The sequence below is a fragment of the Triturus cristatus genome, chromosome 6 (assembly GCF_964204655.1).
Source record: "Triturus cristatus chromosome 6, aTriCri1.1, whole genome shotgun sequence".
In the NCBI taxonomy this organism is placed as follows: Eukaryota; Metazoa; Chordata; class Amphibia; order Caudata; family Salamandridae; genus Triturus; species Triturus cristatus.
Window position 1 is genome coordinate 1,770,187,820 of NC_140589.1, and position 17,111 is coordinate 1,770,204,930.

General features: G+C 43.1%; 1 protein-coding gene across 1 annotated transcript in view; it reads left to right on the top strand.

The window, feature by feature from the left end:
* The window catches only part of INTS9 (integrator complex subunit 9), a 421,484-nt gene that overhangs the window by 340,962 nt on the left and 63,411 nt on the right, over window positions 1–17,111 (top strand). The window contains exon 14 of the mRNA XM_085613054.1: window positions 15,324–15,491. Coding sequence (XP_085469180.1) covers window positions 15,324–15,491 — 168 coding nt within the window. The remainder of the gene's footprint in view (window positions 1–15,323; window positions 15,492–17,111) is intronic.

Sequence of the window (17,111 nt, forward strand, 5' to 3'; positions counted from 1 at the left end):
GGTCCTTCCCCTTTTTAGGGTTACTTAAGAGTTTCCCCTGACGGTGGGTCCTTAGATTCGTCCCTACAACAACTTCTAGATCCTACTGCCTGTCGTCTGAAGATTGTCCAAAGACTCTTCTCTTGGTGCACTCTGGAACTCTGCTGTTCTTCATGCCAGGACCTTCAACAAGATTTCTCCAGTAGGAAGATTCCTGCTGCATTTTTGTCCCTGTGCTTTTTTAAATTCTACAACTCCATGGCTGTGCAACCTCTGAGTCACGCAAGACTCAGCCTGCATCCCAGGCAGAAGGAGTCTCCCTTGGAGTGTAGGAGTCACTTTTGCATTCGCAGGCATCTGTACAACGACAACCTGTTTGCTGATCCTGTTGTCCCACGGACATCGCCCGGCTCTGCAACACAGGTTGGGGTTTGTTGGTTCTCCAGAGACCTGACTAGTCTTCCCTGAAACTTGGGCAACTGTAATCCCTCTTCAGCCGACGTGAACCGCCTACCTGTGCACCGCTTGTCTGTTTGCCGTTATCACGCTCCAAGAAGCCCCAGCCTCCAGCGCTCTACAGCTCCAAGAATTATGTCCCGCCTGCATCCTCTGCATCGTGGGTCTTCAACTCCTGTGTGCCTGTTGAGGATTCCTTGCGACTCCTTGTGCCTGCTGCCAGAGGGTCCTCGAGGGGGATCCATAGATTCCTGCTGGCTCTCCTGCGTGCTGAGAGCCGCCCCTGACTTATCCTTGCTGGGTTAGCCCCACAGACCTTACTGGTGTGCAACAAAGCATCCTCTACTGCAAACTGTTGTTTGCGTTTACCAAGGCTTGTTGGTGGTCCTTCTGGCCACTGACCTTCCTGTACTCATCGACCAGCGTGGGACAGCTCTTGGACGGCTCCTGTGCTCCTGCATCGTTGCCTTGGCTCCACAGCTGCTGCCTCATCCTCACCTTGCTACAGCAAGAACCTCCAACCACGGCTAGTATTATGCTCCCATGCCTCCTGGTCACCTCCGCGTGGTTTGGACTCAATCCCTCTGCTTTCAGGTTCTTCTCGTCTAGATTCCACGCCCTGGTTCAACCAGCCTGGTCCACGAGGCGCTGTAGCTGCAGATCTTCCACGAACCTCCATTGGTGTCTATGGGCGTTTCTGACTCTACTTCACCCCTGTGCACCTGGGCTCCCTGGTGTAGGTATCCTGGTTCCTGGTGTATCCACGGGTGGGGTGCCTCTCCAACCTTCCTTGAACCAAGTGGTTCCTTCTGAGTCTTTTGGGAAGGGTCCTAGAGCTCTAAAGTTCCATCTACGACTTACCCTGTGTTATTCTATGGACGTTGGACCCGGTTCAAATACTCTGCACTCAGGCGCCTTGGGGTCCCTGGCTACTCACCTTGGGTGGTACCATGTTTCCCCTGGGGTCCTCCATCCTTGGGTACTAGTCCCGTTTTGGTACTTACCTCTTATTCCACTATTTTAGAACATGGTTCGGCATCCCGGTTGGGCCCTATGTGTTTTTCTATGCTACTTACATCTTTGTAAAGTATTTCTTGTGTGTAATTGATATCTCCGGGCAGGAGATATACCATGTTAGTGTCTAGTGTGTACTAATAAATACAAAGTATTTTTATACTCACCTGGTGAGGTTCTTTCTTGTGTGAAAAGCTTACTGACTGACAACAGTGGCACATCCACTTGCTTTACATCCCTCCTGAATAAGCTTTAGCTGCTCTCCACAGCTACCCCTTGAGCGCTCTGGTTTTCAGGGACCTAAACACTATCACTGGGGGTTGCCTGAACTCAGTGCACAGTGCCTCACCATAGGTGGACACTATATACTGAGCCAGACTCCTACATGAGCCATTTGTATATGTGAGTACTAGATAAAAATGACAAACTGCTGTTTAGGGACTTTATTTCCTGAAAAATGAAAACTGCTATTTTGAAGGCAAAAAAATATATTTTTTTCAGAAGGGTTTTTTATTCTAGAAATTTGCGTTTGTCTGCCCACAATGGAAATTGGGATTTTTTAGAAACGTGTGTGTGTATTGTCGCAAACTGATATGCTAATAAAGACAGAAAGGTTGCAATTACAGACACTTTTAAAGTTGAAACTTGGATGTCAATCCAAGCTGAGCTGGAGAAAGTTATAGCTGTGATTATGTCCTTTGCACCAGAGGGAATATGATTGTTTGCCTGTTATTTTATTGGATAGGTGAAAGCCTTTAATATTGATAAGCTTTTTCACAGCGTTTCTGCTGGTACTCTCACCTGAAATACTTGGGTGGTCACGACTGATAATGCTGCTCTGGGTTGACATGGTGGAATTATATCATAAGTGGTCACTATTTTACAGCGATAAAAGTTGCTAATAACTCGGGTGGACTTTCCTTGAACACAAGTAGCTCCAGTTACAGAAAAGGTTGGAGACCTCTGCTCTACTGGCTTTATTGCGTTAATTTGAACTTTATGGAGGTGATACTCTACTATGTACAACGCTACTGATGCTGCTGTCGAATAAGACGCACTTGGGTACCAGGTGGCCACTCCTGTGTTGTACTAATGAAACGGTGTTTGAAGCACTGCTGCTGTGAAGCAAGGTTTTGTACTGATTTGTATTAGCTGTGCGCAATTTTAGGACTGTGCCTAATACTGATAATGGCAATAAACAATTTGCTCATTGATACAGATGAACGACTGGTTGACGTTCTCTGTTGATTGGAGTCGCAGTTGTGTGTTCATTCGAGCCGGTATTCCACACGCTGCTCCTTTAAAGACTGGTTTGCACCGTGCTTTACGTCCCATGTTCAAAGCCATTAGGAAGCTCTTATTATACCGAAGGCTGAGCAGCTTCTTTCATCAATCAGGCTTCTGAGACCTTGGCTATAATCAGTCATGCTCTGAAATGCAGATATAATGACCTTTACTTACTTGGCCTCCAGAGAGAGAAAGGGGTCTGACAGGTATGGCCGAGAATGATGTATGAAGGTGTGTTGGGGGAATTAGGATGGATCAAAAGCAGAAGGTGTGGAAGGGGTCTGATGAATGGACTCTCCACAGTCAACGGGTGCGCATAATATTATACATGTGAAATTAATATTTACTGTTCTGCAGAGGGAAATAGGTGTTGAAGCCCTGGGCAAACGTTCAGCAGACCTGGCCAGAATTGTCTGCATCTCAATAGCATGCAAAAGGAGACCGGGGACTAAGGTTGCATTCCTTGAAATAGCCGTAATTTCTTGATTTCTTTATTAATATAAATTGCCTTTCAATTTGGATTTAAAAAAACAACCCATGGTCATGTATTATAGATTATACTTCTCTCCATTGTTATTTTTTCTGTTTTATTTTCTTAGCCGACATCGCCTCCATCTCCCTACTTTTGTTTTTTGTGTTTTTTGTCAAAGTATTGCAGGGTTTAAAGGCTCTGTGTATCCGGTGCTGGTCCTGCTTTAAACTACCTGTAGGACCAGTCCTATCTAACATGCCACTGTAAAATATAAACTTAATCAAAAGAATAAATATGCTCATGGATCACAGCCACCCCATCATTTACCATTGTCAGACAATGCTGCAATCTGCCGGGGTGGTGAAGGACTCTCTTTTGCCAGATGGATGGTAAGCCGCCTTCTGTATCCAGTGATCCCCACCTTTGTGGCTGTGAATATTTTGCCAAAAGTGTTGCTCCTAACATGATAGGATCACTTTAAGCAAAATTGCTAATTCCGCCCTCCATTTCATGGTGGCTCGGTTTTTTTTTCTTTTCAAAAACGTATCCCCAAATTCATTGTTTGTTTCTTAAAACAAATGTCCCTGATGTACTGGAAATGTTCTCCCAGTAGGTGGGAGAAGTTTCGGATATGTTCATGCTCGCAAACACTGTGTCTTGCAGGGAAGTAGTGAGCATGAAAAATCAGTTGTAAGGTCCTCCCCACATGGGGCCAGCATTCCATCGCTTTGTAGCTGGCGGTCCTCTGGAGAATGTGCCACCAGCATAGGATTCCACCTGAGGCTGCATTGTCAGAAATCAAGTGGATCCCCCACCCCTAATCGAAATGAGTCAACTTCAAGATTGACAGACAGGGCATCCATTGATATTTCAGATTTTTTGGGTAGATGCACTGTTATGGCAAAGTCTAATTGATGCCCAAGTATTCTGCTTCTGTCTGACACAACCAAAGCTAATTACAATAAAATGCATCCTTGATAACCAAGAGAATAACAATGGTTCATATTCTCTATGGTGCAGATCACAAGCCTAAATTCACAATAATGTGTGAAGGCTGGTTGTATGTCCCTCGTTGATGTTTGACACCTGCCTCACTCTCCAGCAACAACTTGGGATTTGAGGGACCTAAAAATACCATTCCAAGTCTGTCACCCCAAAAATTATTTGTTTCCTTTGTTACAGTACCTTTAAAGTTTCAAGCTCTGCACCACTAACCAGTTACACAAATGAGAGAGAAAATCCCTGTCAGTTGCTTAAATTAACCTCTTGAAAGAACCACAGGAAGGTTCTGGATTGGATACTTCTATTAACTTTTTTGCCTCTGACTGGGTCCAGGAAGTTGGCTCTTACATCCTAGCTTTTCCCACGTGATATCCAAGTGAGTCTTGACACTGTGAAGTGGGAAGGTTCTGTGTGCCCTGCAGGTTCTTCTAGTGGGTGAGAGAGCTAGGTTTATGAAGATACTAGCATCTGATAGGGGGTATCCTGCATCTAAGACCATTAAGGACCCTCTTTTCTTCAAGAGGCCGAGGGCTCTGTTATTACATTGCTGATGTGGACTTCTAAGTGTGTCGCACATGTCTCCATATGTGTTGATGAAAGTGACTGGAGATCTGAATGCTGTTGCGTGGAAGGGAAAATAGCTGCCTGAGTAGAGAAGACTGCCTTCAAAGAGGAACAGCTGTCAGTCAGCAAGCAATGATTACCATGGGGAACCCTGAGAAGTGCCGTGGCTTGCCATAACACAGAAATGAATCATCGAAGTGGAAAGGATCGTGGCGAAAAAAGAAGTAGCAGCTAGCTTATCCCAAGGTTCCGTAACGAAGGTAAGGACCAAGTGTGGTCTTTCATAATGGTCTACTGAGAAACTTCCACTGTTAGAGATGCTGGGTTAAAGGACTGTTCATTTTCTGAGAAGTTTATGGAGTTTGCCTTTAAAAAAAAAGGTATGCGTGTGGTGGTGATCCAATGGCTTCTACATCTGCCATCAGCATTTGTGGAGGCATGTTGTTGTACATGCCGCTCTAGTGTAAAGGATTGGATTTTTATACTGTGTATGCGGCTGTGTCATAGGAAGTGCTGCACTAGTAGAGCTGTCTAGGTTGGTGCTCCTGTGGCCTCTCGAGAGGATTAGAAGGATTAGTTTTGCTAGGTAGGTGACTAGACATCTGTTTAAACCACCATGCATGTTAAGGACCTTTACACTTTCATGCTGGACTATGTTTTGTGCTTGTCCGATTAGCCAGTGTGGTACCTGAAATTACATTTGTGTGCGAGGCTTGGCTGCGGTGTGCCTCGCGCAGAGAGGTAATCCTGTGGTAGCTGGAACTTGAAGATTCCTTGCTTGACTGTCTTTGTGGTGTTCTGAGTGGTGATGGACTCCCAAGACTAGGATCAACATTTCAAACATGGTTTTCCCCCATACAAAGCTGTGTTTCTATGCCAGTACATGGGTCCATTCTTTCATGGTGAGGCTGTTTACTGAAATCCTGCTGGAAGGATGTATCTGATAGGTTCAGAATGACTCATTCTCATGTGCTTAACTGTTGAGAGTGCCCCACCCTGCTGTTGTTTGTTTGGAATCCTGTATCAAAAGATCAAAGTACTGCTTGTTTAGAGAAGGAGGATAAGTGGAGAGAACTTTTGTGTGTTTTGGCCAGTTTTTTGGGTTTGAAAATGTATAGCTTTTTGTGTTCCCTGTGTTCAGGCAATTGAGCAGTGATAGGTGAGGGGGTTGTGGACCTTATCAGGTGTCTATGCCACATATTGTTTTCATCTACTTGCTATTATTATGCTGTATATTGCTATGTAGAAGTAATACAATGTTTTATAAAGTGGAGTATTTGATGCTGAAAGGGTTGTTGGTGAAAAAGATTTTAATTCCCTGAAAAGGGGAGTCGATTCATTTATGATTTTGAAATTGGTGATGCCCTGATGAAATGTGTGATAAGTTCATTACTGATGTCCACAAAATGTTGTCAGGCTGAAATAAGCAATGTGGTTGTTTCTGCATTTAGGAATGAGGACCCCTGCAGGCAGACCGCTTTACTGTTTGTCTGCCCTACACAAAATGTAGTAGTTTCCCCATGTGGTAAATGAAGGTGGGTACGTGAAGGGTGTTTGATGAATCGTCTGCCTTTGGTGAGTGATGATGCTTCCTATGTGGTGAATGAGTGCGCGTATGACCACAGCTCTGCCAAATATGTAGGTTGTGCAGCTCCTTGTGGTTTTGTTGTATGGAAGAGAGGTGTTGCAACTTGTGTAGGGAGTGTGGTGTGTTATATCATAGTGTACTACCGAGTCTGAGTGAATGAGGATGCTATGCACTTTAGAGTATGAGAAGATGCTGTGCCGTCTTCTGGCGCTAGCAGTGGGTGGCTGAATGTAGTTGGTTGAGGCTTCTAGAGCATGGTGGGTATGGACTTCTTTTGTACTCATCTGTATCCAGCAACTAGGAGAGTAAAAAGCACAAGAGGTCATGGACTTTGTTGTTATTCTGGTCATCCCCTGCGCAATACATTTGTCTTATCCCAGAGAGGAGCAAAATGAACAAAAAATATTTTCCTTTCATCTAATTTATAGACCAAGCACTGTGTGTAGGATATGTGTGTATGTTGGATAGACATATATATGTATGTATCCAATCAAAAAGTTGCCTGCAAATGAGGAAGCCCACGAAGGTTTGAGTTCATATGCCTTTGATTTAATGTGGAAACCGCTTTCAGGACAGCAGCAGCGTTTCACAATCAATGTCCCACCCGACGCGTTTCATGCTGAAAGCACTTTGTCAAGGGTCACGGGCATTTGCAGAGTGATCGGCACGGCTTTGTTTGCAACTAGCAGCTTTTATGATAAAGTCCCCACCCATGTGGGCGTGGCCACCCCAGTGGCCTGTGGTAACTGTAGCAATATAATATATTTCACCATGTGTATCTCAACCCACGTAGATTGCATAGAATTTACCCAACCCAAAGTGATGAGTGTCCAAGATGTAGATCACAGGCGGGTGACTTCCTCCATATGATTTGGGGGTGTCCGACACTTAGGCCCTATTGAGATGTGGTGATAACACACCTTCAGAGAGCTACAGGGTAGGTGATCCCTAAAGAGATCCGACAGGTGCTGCCCGGCCTAATACCTACTCCTAAACACAAAAAATTAAGTAGGCCTTTTCTTTCCTTGGGATTGGTGCTCGCAAAGAGATGAATCCTAATAGTATGGCTCCGTTCTAGACCTCCGAAGGTAGGGGAATGGATGAAGGACATTTGCGAATGGGCAACAGCGGAAAGGGTACGAATGAAGATGGTGCGTAAAGATGAAAAGCTAGAAGAAGACCTCCAGGCATGGTATCAAATGTTACAGGATCTGGAGGGGGAGCAGGACACAGGGACTCAAGAGTCTACACACGGGACAGGGGCTAGGCCACACGGGGAAATTAGGATAAGGGTGCAGCACGATACAAGCCTGACATTAAGGAAGTGTGTATAATAACCATGCAAGAGCCCATTATAGCCGGGATTATAGTTGGGAAGGGAGAGGAGGGGGAGAGGGGTAGGGAAGGACATACCCAATTTAGAATTGGCATAATGTTTGTAAGCCACGGAGGAGTGTATCAGAGAAACACATGACATCAATGGAGGGGATAAGGATGGGAACTCTGACTCCCCCTATTCAGATCTCATGACTTGTACAGATAATGTTTTACAATGCCGAACAAGATGGGACTGAACCCGATTAGATGATGGATAAAGGGGAATAGGGGACCACTTTGATGTCTCAAAATTCGGCTGTAATATTGTTTTTATGAAATTTAAATGCCAATAAAGTTAACTTTAAAAAAAAAACAATCACGTTGACAGCAGAGCAAAATACAGCAGACACAGGGTCAGCAGAATAAACAGAATTTCAGGTCCTTCCTGAAACGGTCATTAAAGCATGTAAAGCGGAAGTCCAGTGGGAGTCTGTTTCAGAGACAACTGCCCAGCACCTCACAAGTCTTAACCTGCATCCTGACCACTGGAAGCAAGGAACCAGAAGAAGAGCCAGTGAGAAAAAAGGCAGAAGATTCGAAGAAGCATGGGCCATCACCAAGTTGGTCTGGAAGGCAAACCCACGGTTATAGTAAACCTCATATATGAATCATAAACTCTTCAGGTGGACCCATTGATTAGTTGGGAGCTAATGGAAGAATTTCCAGCCCACATGGTCAAAGTTCTGCAGTCCCAACACGAACCACACCTCCATATTTTCAGTCCGCCACTGTCTTCCCAGTGCTGTCTCCGGCAGGTTGAGGACATGACATTCCCATAGTCAATCCATTGCAGAAAGCAGGCTCTTATCACCTCCACTCTCACAGGACTGGTGGAAAAGGAGCCGGACTTTTCTAAGGATTCACAGTCACACGTAACACAGTGACCAGGCTTTCTGGATTTGGATTTCGAGGTGGAAAGAAAGATCAGAATGAAACATGGTATCATACGCTGGTCCCTTACCTATTCTGCTGGCATTGGAATATGTTCTATCTGTGAATCAGTATATAGGAAACTAATAGCAATACAATGGACTGGTATACAAACCAAACATATAAAATAAGTGTTAACATATGTGATATACAATTTAATTGACCAACTAAGACCACAACGGAACTGAGTACTTTCTATCTTTTTATTAATTATTTGTTGCGTTATACATATATTTACAGACTTATATACAATTGATCATTTATCATAATGTTTTTTTTAACATAAGTATTCCCTGCTTCAGGTACTAGTTTACATCATTGGTCAAATACATAATTACATAGCAATTCATATGCACAAAAAAAGAGAGAGAGAGAAAGAAGAATTTTCTCAAAGCTGGCTTTGTAACATCTAATAATTCATGCGAACAAAAAAGAAGAAGAAGTTTGTTATCGAAAATGGCTTTGTTACTACGCGCGTTTCGGCGTTCAGCCTTCCTCAGGTAGCCACAATTCTCTACTCCTATAACATAATAAGAAAAAATAACAATAAACTATGTATGTTTGTATACCTTCAGTCACTCTTGTGCACAATACATCGAGACAAAAAATATATACACAAAACTATTTTATATGTACATTATTTACACATTATTTACATTTAAAAACAGCCTATCTCCAGTTCTGTTACTGACTACATGGCGCTACTCGAAACACAGTACATTCCATCTAACACATGTTTGATATATCTAGAGATTCATTTTATGGTATATTGATTAGTCTAAATGTTTCATAGCAAGAGGCTTTCTTTGATGGGTTACCACTAGTTAATAATAGTGTATTTTAGGGACCAATATACACTTATTAACAGGAATATCCTTAGGAGAACATAAGAAATGGCGCGGTCTCTGAACCATCCCATGGGGTAATTAATACTATTCCTATGACATGCAAGACAACCAAGGTTGGGAATCAATCAATGAATAGATGAATTCTATAGATAGCTAAGTGTCCTAAGCCTACTTAGTGTCATAATATACAAGAAAAAACGACACTAGATCATACCTTTTTATTGTTTAACAGTTCAGCGTCAATAGGTTCCCGTTTGGTTATACTCAAGGAGTAAAACGTAGTTTATTCGATGCCGTAGGTTGACTGTACATTGCCACAATGGATCTATGATGGAAGAACACTCAATTAAATATGGGGTTTGTATCGCTTTTAAGAGCATAGTTGCTACTCGTGGGCCAGGCTACATTTACTTGGTATCGATTTTAACCGTCTATGGTGTTAAGCTCAAATAGAGTATTACAATTGTTACCTTTTGTCTCTTGGTGCTGCGAGCACGCGATTCAAGTGTGGTGGATTTCTGTGTCAGTATGACTTCCTAATGGCCTTTTCATTTCACCGTGTTCGAGAGCGGATAAAAGGTGATCACGTGATTTATGACGTCTTGCTTGACCAAACGCCGAGGCAGTGACAGAGATTTACGTAGTTCCAAAGGCGTTAAGAGTAACTACAGGCAAAAGAGATAATACTAATAAGCAAGCGTTGGGAACCCTCCTATTTACGATAGAAATGCGCGACTCGTACAGAGTCCGGGAAACATGAGGGAAGCAATAGACAAACTGGCCGTGTTAGCACTTACTGCCTTTTAGATCGGGACGTCTCGTCGTCGATTGTTTGGCTGCTTCAGTACGATTCGTACTTTTAAATATCCATTTATTTTCATCGATTTATTTGATCTAGGGGAAAAGCATATATAATCAGCCATTTCCTCTAGAGAGGTAAACTAAAAGAGTTGCCTATATGTCGCTGCTTGTACGGGTGCGAGGAGCCCACGAGTTATCATGTTAGCGGTAGAGTAACCCGTCTGAGGATACTTCTCGTCTTAAAAAAGCCTCCCCGTGATCTAGTCATGCTACGCTCACCTGGTCTCTCTCGCTTTTCTTTACACTTAGGCCGGCTGTATCGAAACAGGAAGTCGAATCAGGGACAGGATTCAAGCCCGGAAACACATTTGTATCCTAACGTAACAGCTGATTGGTTGATGTCCGTCAACACGTGACTGAATGTATCCAATGGCCTTTATGTTCAAATAGAGGTCATTCGTTCCATTAAAAAGATACAGGGGCAATAGTGGTGACCCGCCCATGTTCTCATATAGAGGCCATTCGTTATTAGGAAGAAATGCAGATGCATTAAGATATTTCTCAATACATTTAATTGAAAGAAAACCTAATGTCGATATAAATGCTAGGTGCCTATTAATAAATTCCCTACATGTTAAGCAATGCAAACAGAAAATGTATTGTAACATAACAAGGTCCTAGCCGGCAACGACAGATGCAAATGAGAGTATCCTGAGAGTTTATTGGTTATTAAAACGAATAGCTTGACTCCACGGGATCTCATTGTTCAGCCCTCTTTTATACGTATCTAGAGAAAAAATCCAGTAAACCTCTCTTCTTTTGCGGATTTCAGTCCCCTGAGGTCCATTGGTATTAATCTTCTCTAGAATCAACCATCTGACATCCTCTGTAGTATGGTTGCAATCTATATAGTGCTGTACCAGTGGTGCTTGCGATTTTTTTGTTCTAATTGCTGACCTGTGTTCGGTCAATCGCGTTGCCATGGATCTAGCTGTCTCACCTATGTAAGTTTTATTACAGGGGCATTGGATTGCGTACACCACATTGGTTGTTTTGCAATTTGTCAAACTCTGAAGGTCTATTTTTACACCATTGATTGAATATTGTTTTACTTCCAGTGCAAATTTACATGCGATGCATGACATGCATTTGAAGTTCCCCTTCGGGGCACGCATGCCTTCAATGGTGGTTTGCATCATGGTTGATTGAACCTGTCGCATTCGAGACCTTGTTACTAGGTCCTTAAGATTTTTGTTCTTCCGATAAGCAAACATAGGTTTTGCTAGTTGATTTGACTCACTTTTAGTGGCATTCAAGATATGCCAGTTAGAGTTAACAATCTGGCGTACGGTTTCGTTCATCATGGAGTGCCGTGTAACGAACACGAGACGATCCTGCTGTTTAGGGTTTTTTTTAACAAGCAAGTGTTGACGATCGTAGTATCGTGCTCTCTTGTATGAGTCACGAATCAATCTTCTTGGATAGCCTCTCGTTAGAAATTTCGCTTTCATGATTGCAGATTGCTTGTCATAGTCTGTCAGATTGGTACAGTTCCTACGAAGACGTAGGAACTGTCCAAATGGGATGGTGGTTTTTTGGGTTCTGGGGTGGTAACTTGAAAAATGCAACAACGTGTTGCGGGCAGTGGGCTTCGTAAATAGGTCTACCACGAGTTGCTGTTCATTGGCCTTGATGACAACATCAAGGAACTCCACATTGTGTTTGTCACTTTTGGCTACAAAGCGGATATTAGTGTCGCAAAGATTAAGCCATGAAACAAACTGTCCCAGATCTTCTTCGGTTCCCTCCCATATGTAGAAAACATCATCTATGAATCTAGACCAACTAAGGACTGATTCACTGAAAGGAGCCACATCGTTATAGATGTATAGGTGTTCATAGTGTGCCATAAAAATATTGGCCACTGTGGGTGCACACGAAGCCCCCATACTGACTCCTTTAGTCTGTTGGAATAGTGATCCGTTGAATTCAAAGGTGTTTTCTTGGAGTACAATACGTAAACACTCCATGATAAACTGGGCTGGGCAGTCTATGTCAAAAAATTCAATGAACCATCCCACGGCTTCTAAAGAGGCTGTCTGAGGAATGTTACTGTACAAAGCCTCTATGTCCATGGTGACCAAAAGTTGTGTGGCCTGTTCAAAGTGTATCTGCTCCACTTTATTGATTATATCTGTCGTGTCCCTTATATATGATTTAATTCTAGGGACATGTGGACGAAGTATCGCGTCAACGTATTTAGACAAAGTTTCTGTAACTGACCCAATAGTTGTTACAATGGGCCTATATGGCGGATTGATGGTGCTTTTATGGATTTTTGGAATTCCATATATAGATGCCATCCTAGGTTTCGTGACGTTTAGATATTGCCATTCTTTGTCACAGATAATCCCATCATCAAGTGCTCTGCTAGTCAAGTCCATTATCATTTTAGACACCCTTTTGGTAGGATCAATACATACAGGGATATAGTGATCTTTATTCGAAAGCATTGTGGTCATATTTGTCACATATTGTTCTGTTTCAATTAACACTATACCTCCGCCCTTATCACAACCTTTGATAGTGATCTCTTTATTGTTTTTAAGGGCAACTAGGGCTTGGTGTTCTTCCCGAGATGGATTATATTTCGGCGCCGGAATAAATTTGGCGGCAGCGGTGAGCTTATTGAACACAACGTGTTCAAAGATGGCAATCTCTGGTCCCACTTGTTCAAGTGTGGGGACAAAGGTGGATGGGGGTTTCAAACCTGATTTATTGAACGTGGACAGTTCTTGATCCATGCGTTCTTCGTAAAAGGCCCGTAATCTAATCTTCCTAAAAAAAGCAATTAGATCCTGAAACAGTTCAAACCTATTGGTTTTGGTATGAGGGATGAAGGACAAACCTTTGGTTAACAGGGATTCAGTCTGACAATCAATTGGATGTGTACTGAGGTTGAAAATGGGTATTTGCTTTACTCGCGCCAGTATTGTGCATGTCTCGTCACCAAGACCTGAGGTCCTTCCTGAAACGGTCATTAAAGCATGTAAAGCGGAAGTCCAGTGGGAGTCTGTTTCAGAGACAACTGCCCAGCACCTCACAAGTCTTAACCTGCATCCTGACCACTGGAAGCAAGGAACCAGAAGAAGAGCCAGTGAGAAAAAAGGCAGAAGATTCGAAGAAGCATGGGCCATCACCAAGTTGGTCTGGAAGGCAAACCCACGGTTATAGTAAACCTCATATATGAATCATAAACTCTTCAGGTGGACCCATTGATTAGTTGGGAGCTAATGGAAGAATTTCCAGCCCACATGGTCAAAGTTCTGCAGTCCCAACACGAACCACACCTCCATATTTTCAGTCCGCCACTGTCTTCCCAGTGCTGTCTCCGGCAGGTTGAGGACATGACATTCCCATAGTCAATCCATTGCAGAAAGCAGGCTCTTATCACCTCCACTCTCACAGGACTGGTGGAAAAGGAGCCGGACTTTTCTAAGGATTCACAGTCACACGTAACACAGTGACCAGGCTTTCTGGATTTGGATTTCGAGGTGGAAAGAAAGATCAGAATGAAACATGGTATCATACGCTGGTCCCTTACCTATTCTGCTGGCATTGGAATATGTTCTAAGCATAAGGGCCATGGCACAGGTTCTCAGGGAAGAGTCGCTCTCTCTGTGAAGACGTCCTCCTTCTTGTCTCCAGTCATCTTTAGGCAGTTGGCAGCCATTTAGTAATTAATAGATGTCAGGCAGGCTCCCATATGGCATTGCCCGAGTCCTGACGCAGGCGCATAAATAGCTAGATGTCATTGGTGTGTAATAAGGATTTAAATCTGAAGGAGCAGAACAGCTACCCCAGTGGTGCCACATACAAATGAAAAAGTATAGGTGGTATAGTGACTCTCTGTGTCACTCCACAAATTACCGGCTGTACTGCAGAGTGATAAGACTGTAAAGAGACCGCCTGAGCACTCAAAAAGGAATGAAATCATTAGGGAGCCGGGCCCACATAGTCTACTGCCGAGAGACATCGAACAAGAACATCCTTTTTTAATGCATCAGTAGGGTCCAAGAGGTTTAATAGCAACAGTGTCATCTGACAGCCTTCGTTTTGAGTCATACGTTGGTCAAAAGAAATGGCCTCTGTGTTGTGACATGTTGTAGGCTTGCCTATGCGCTGTCCAAGAGGACACATTCTTCTGTGTTGTGACATGTTGTAGGCTTGCCTATGCACTGTCCAAGAGGACACATTCTTCTGTGTTGTGACATGTTGTAGGCTCGCCTATGCACTGTCCAAGAGGACTCATTCCCCCAGGTTCTTTGTCAGCCAGGCCGCCGCATGCTTCTCCATGATCTTGGCTGTTGCTGGCTGAAGAGTAATGAGTTGATAAATATGCTGTTGGCTTCCAAATGTAGCCGATGGAGTTTAGTTGAATATTTTGTCCCCCATGGACCAATACGTAAACTATATGTTTTGGTGTTGAAGCGAAGGGACAACATTTGCTTCCTGTAGGACCAGTTTATTACTACCGACACAGGTGCTTGCTTTCTGAGGCACATGGAAGTGACTGCTTAAATGGTTTTTATCACTCAAGAACCCCAAAGTCTGTTCACGTGTTCCATTCTTCAGCTAAGCTGCTGAGCGCACTGTTGCCTCTCCTGTGTAAATACAGCACCAAAAGGATCTGATGTTTCATTTATAATTGTTTGTATACACATCAAATATTGATGACTCAATTTGAAATGATCTTTGTTATTCTGTCCCTACATGGCTCATTTATTTCCACCAGTTTTCTCTGACTTTGTATATGTTTCCATTATGACCTGTAAAGCTTTTATTATCCGACCTCTTCTCTGGCTTTGCTTTGATCATTACTTTCTGTGACACAGCCTTAACCCAAGAATGTTTAATTATTTATCTCGTGTGCCAAAACTTCCACGAGTAAAATGTGTTCTGATTTCTGCATGGGCTCTGATTTTGCACTTTATTTCTTCCACAGCCTGTCCATGTTGTTTGTCCTGAGCAGTACACGCAGCCCCCACCCGCACAATCCCATCGCACAGACCTGATGATAGACTGCCAGCCACCCCCCATGTCCTACCACCGAGCGGAGGTTCTCACCCTCCCCTTTAAACGCCGCTTTGAGAAGATTGAGATTATGCCAGAGGTGAGTGACCCAGGCAACAATATCAGCCTTCCAAGATCTGACTACAAATCTCCAAGGGTACCAAATTAGAGATGTTCATTATGTTATGTTCTCTGGAGTTTACAAGTGGTCATCAGTAATGCGATTTTGGGGCATAAGCAGAGAATAGAAAAGGCTTGAAGGAAGACGGAAAAACTGAAGGAGAGGGATACAGATAACAAGGAAAACTACACCACTTCCTTTCATTAAGCTATTTATATATTTGTTTATTATTTTTTTATAAAAAAATATGGTATTGTTTGGCTCAGTAATATTTACCCCTTACCCAGCCAAGCCTATTTGCAACTTTAATTATTCGGGCTGACTCAGGAAATCTTCAGTCCGTAGAAGTTGGCATAGCCTTTATAAATGTAACCAATTACCACTGCAACTCCAAAATGAACATTCTTGTGATTCACAGGGTGTGCAGTAGACTTTAGCAAAACACTGCCCACTTGTGAAACCCTTCAATGGTCCACATATAGAGAATGTGCCGCAAATGAATGACCGTGAACGGATCAGGTGGCCGTCAACTGATGGTCCTTGTGAAGCCTCAACTCAGCTTATTTCCTTCCAACCTTAACAGTTCTTATCTCAAAAACGTATTTACAAGTCTCCTTTTTTGCCAACTTTGGCTGCTCAGACTACATCTCTCTCCATTTTTGACGAAGGTGGGCCTCTGACTGTCTATTCTCTGTAAACTGCCTCTTCTCTTCTTCAGTAGGTTCCCTACCCTGCTCGATCTGAAACCCCCTCCTCCATGTCTCCTGCAAAGCATCTGTAGGGACCGTAGCTAGGTCTTGCAGGACTCTGTTCTGGCAATTCTTCTGAGCTTATTCAAGACTTATGCCATGTTTCCCAATTTACGATCTATCGACCACACAGTGTGTAAACTCTTCCAGTTCATTCAGAGAGGAATCTGTCACTGCCCTCTTCCTTTTCAGGGCTCTAAATTTTTTACATTAACTCAAATGTGCCGTACAGTTATAGATTTAAGGGCCCTCTCACCCTTAGTGGTGATCCACAATCTTTTCGATCTCAAGCTCCTGTGGTACATTAGCTTTCTTGGGGCCTGAAGCACTGTTCTTAAAAGCTCCTCTTCAGGTCCCTCTTTGTTTTAGTCACCCATAGTTTTACTTTGCCAGACTAACACTGCAGTTCAAAACAGGTCTGAATCAGTTCATAGAATTTTTAGGTCTCGCCTGAGCCAGCGCCGCTCAGATGAGTGTTTAATCTCATCTCAGGTGTATCATTCCATTTTCTTAAAAGTGATTCCATTAAAATGCTCGAGGGACTATTTTGCCAGTGAAAAGTACACTCTGTCATCACAGTATCATATTCATTTATTTTTCTTGTATATGCAACCAATAAGAAATCAATCCTTTTTTGGCAAATTATCTGGCTTTAATGTGCTAAACTGCATTTGTAAATGCCTGTGATTAGATGCCTCATTACATCAATCCTTTTACTCATTCATCCATGCATGTATCCATCCATTTTTCAATCATCCGCAATCCACCATTTCACTCACACATCTATCCATCCATCCATCCATTTACCTTTCACTCATCCATCCAGCCTTTCACTCAGCCTTCCATCCAT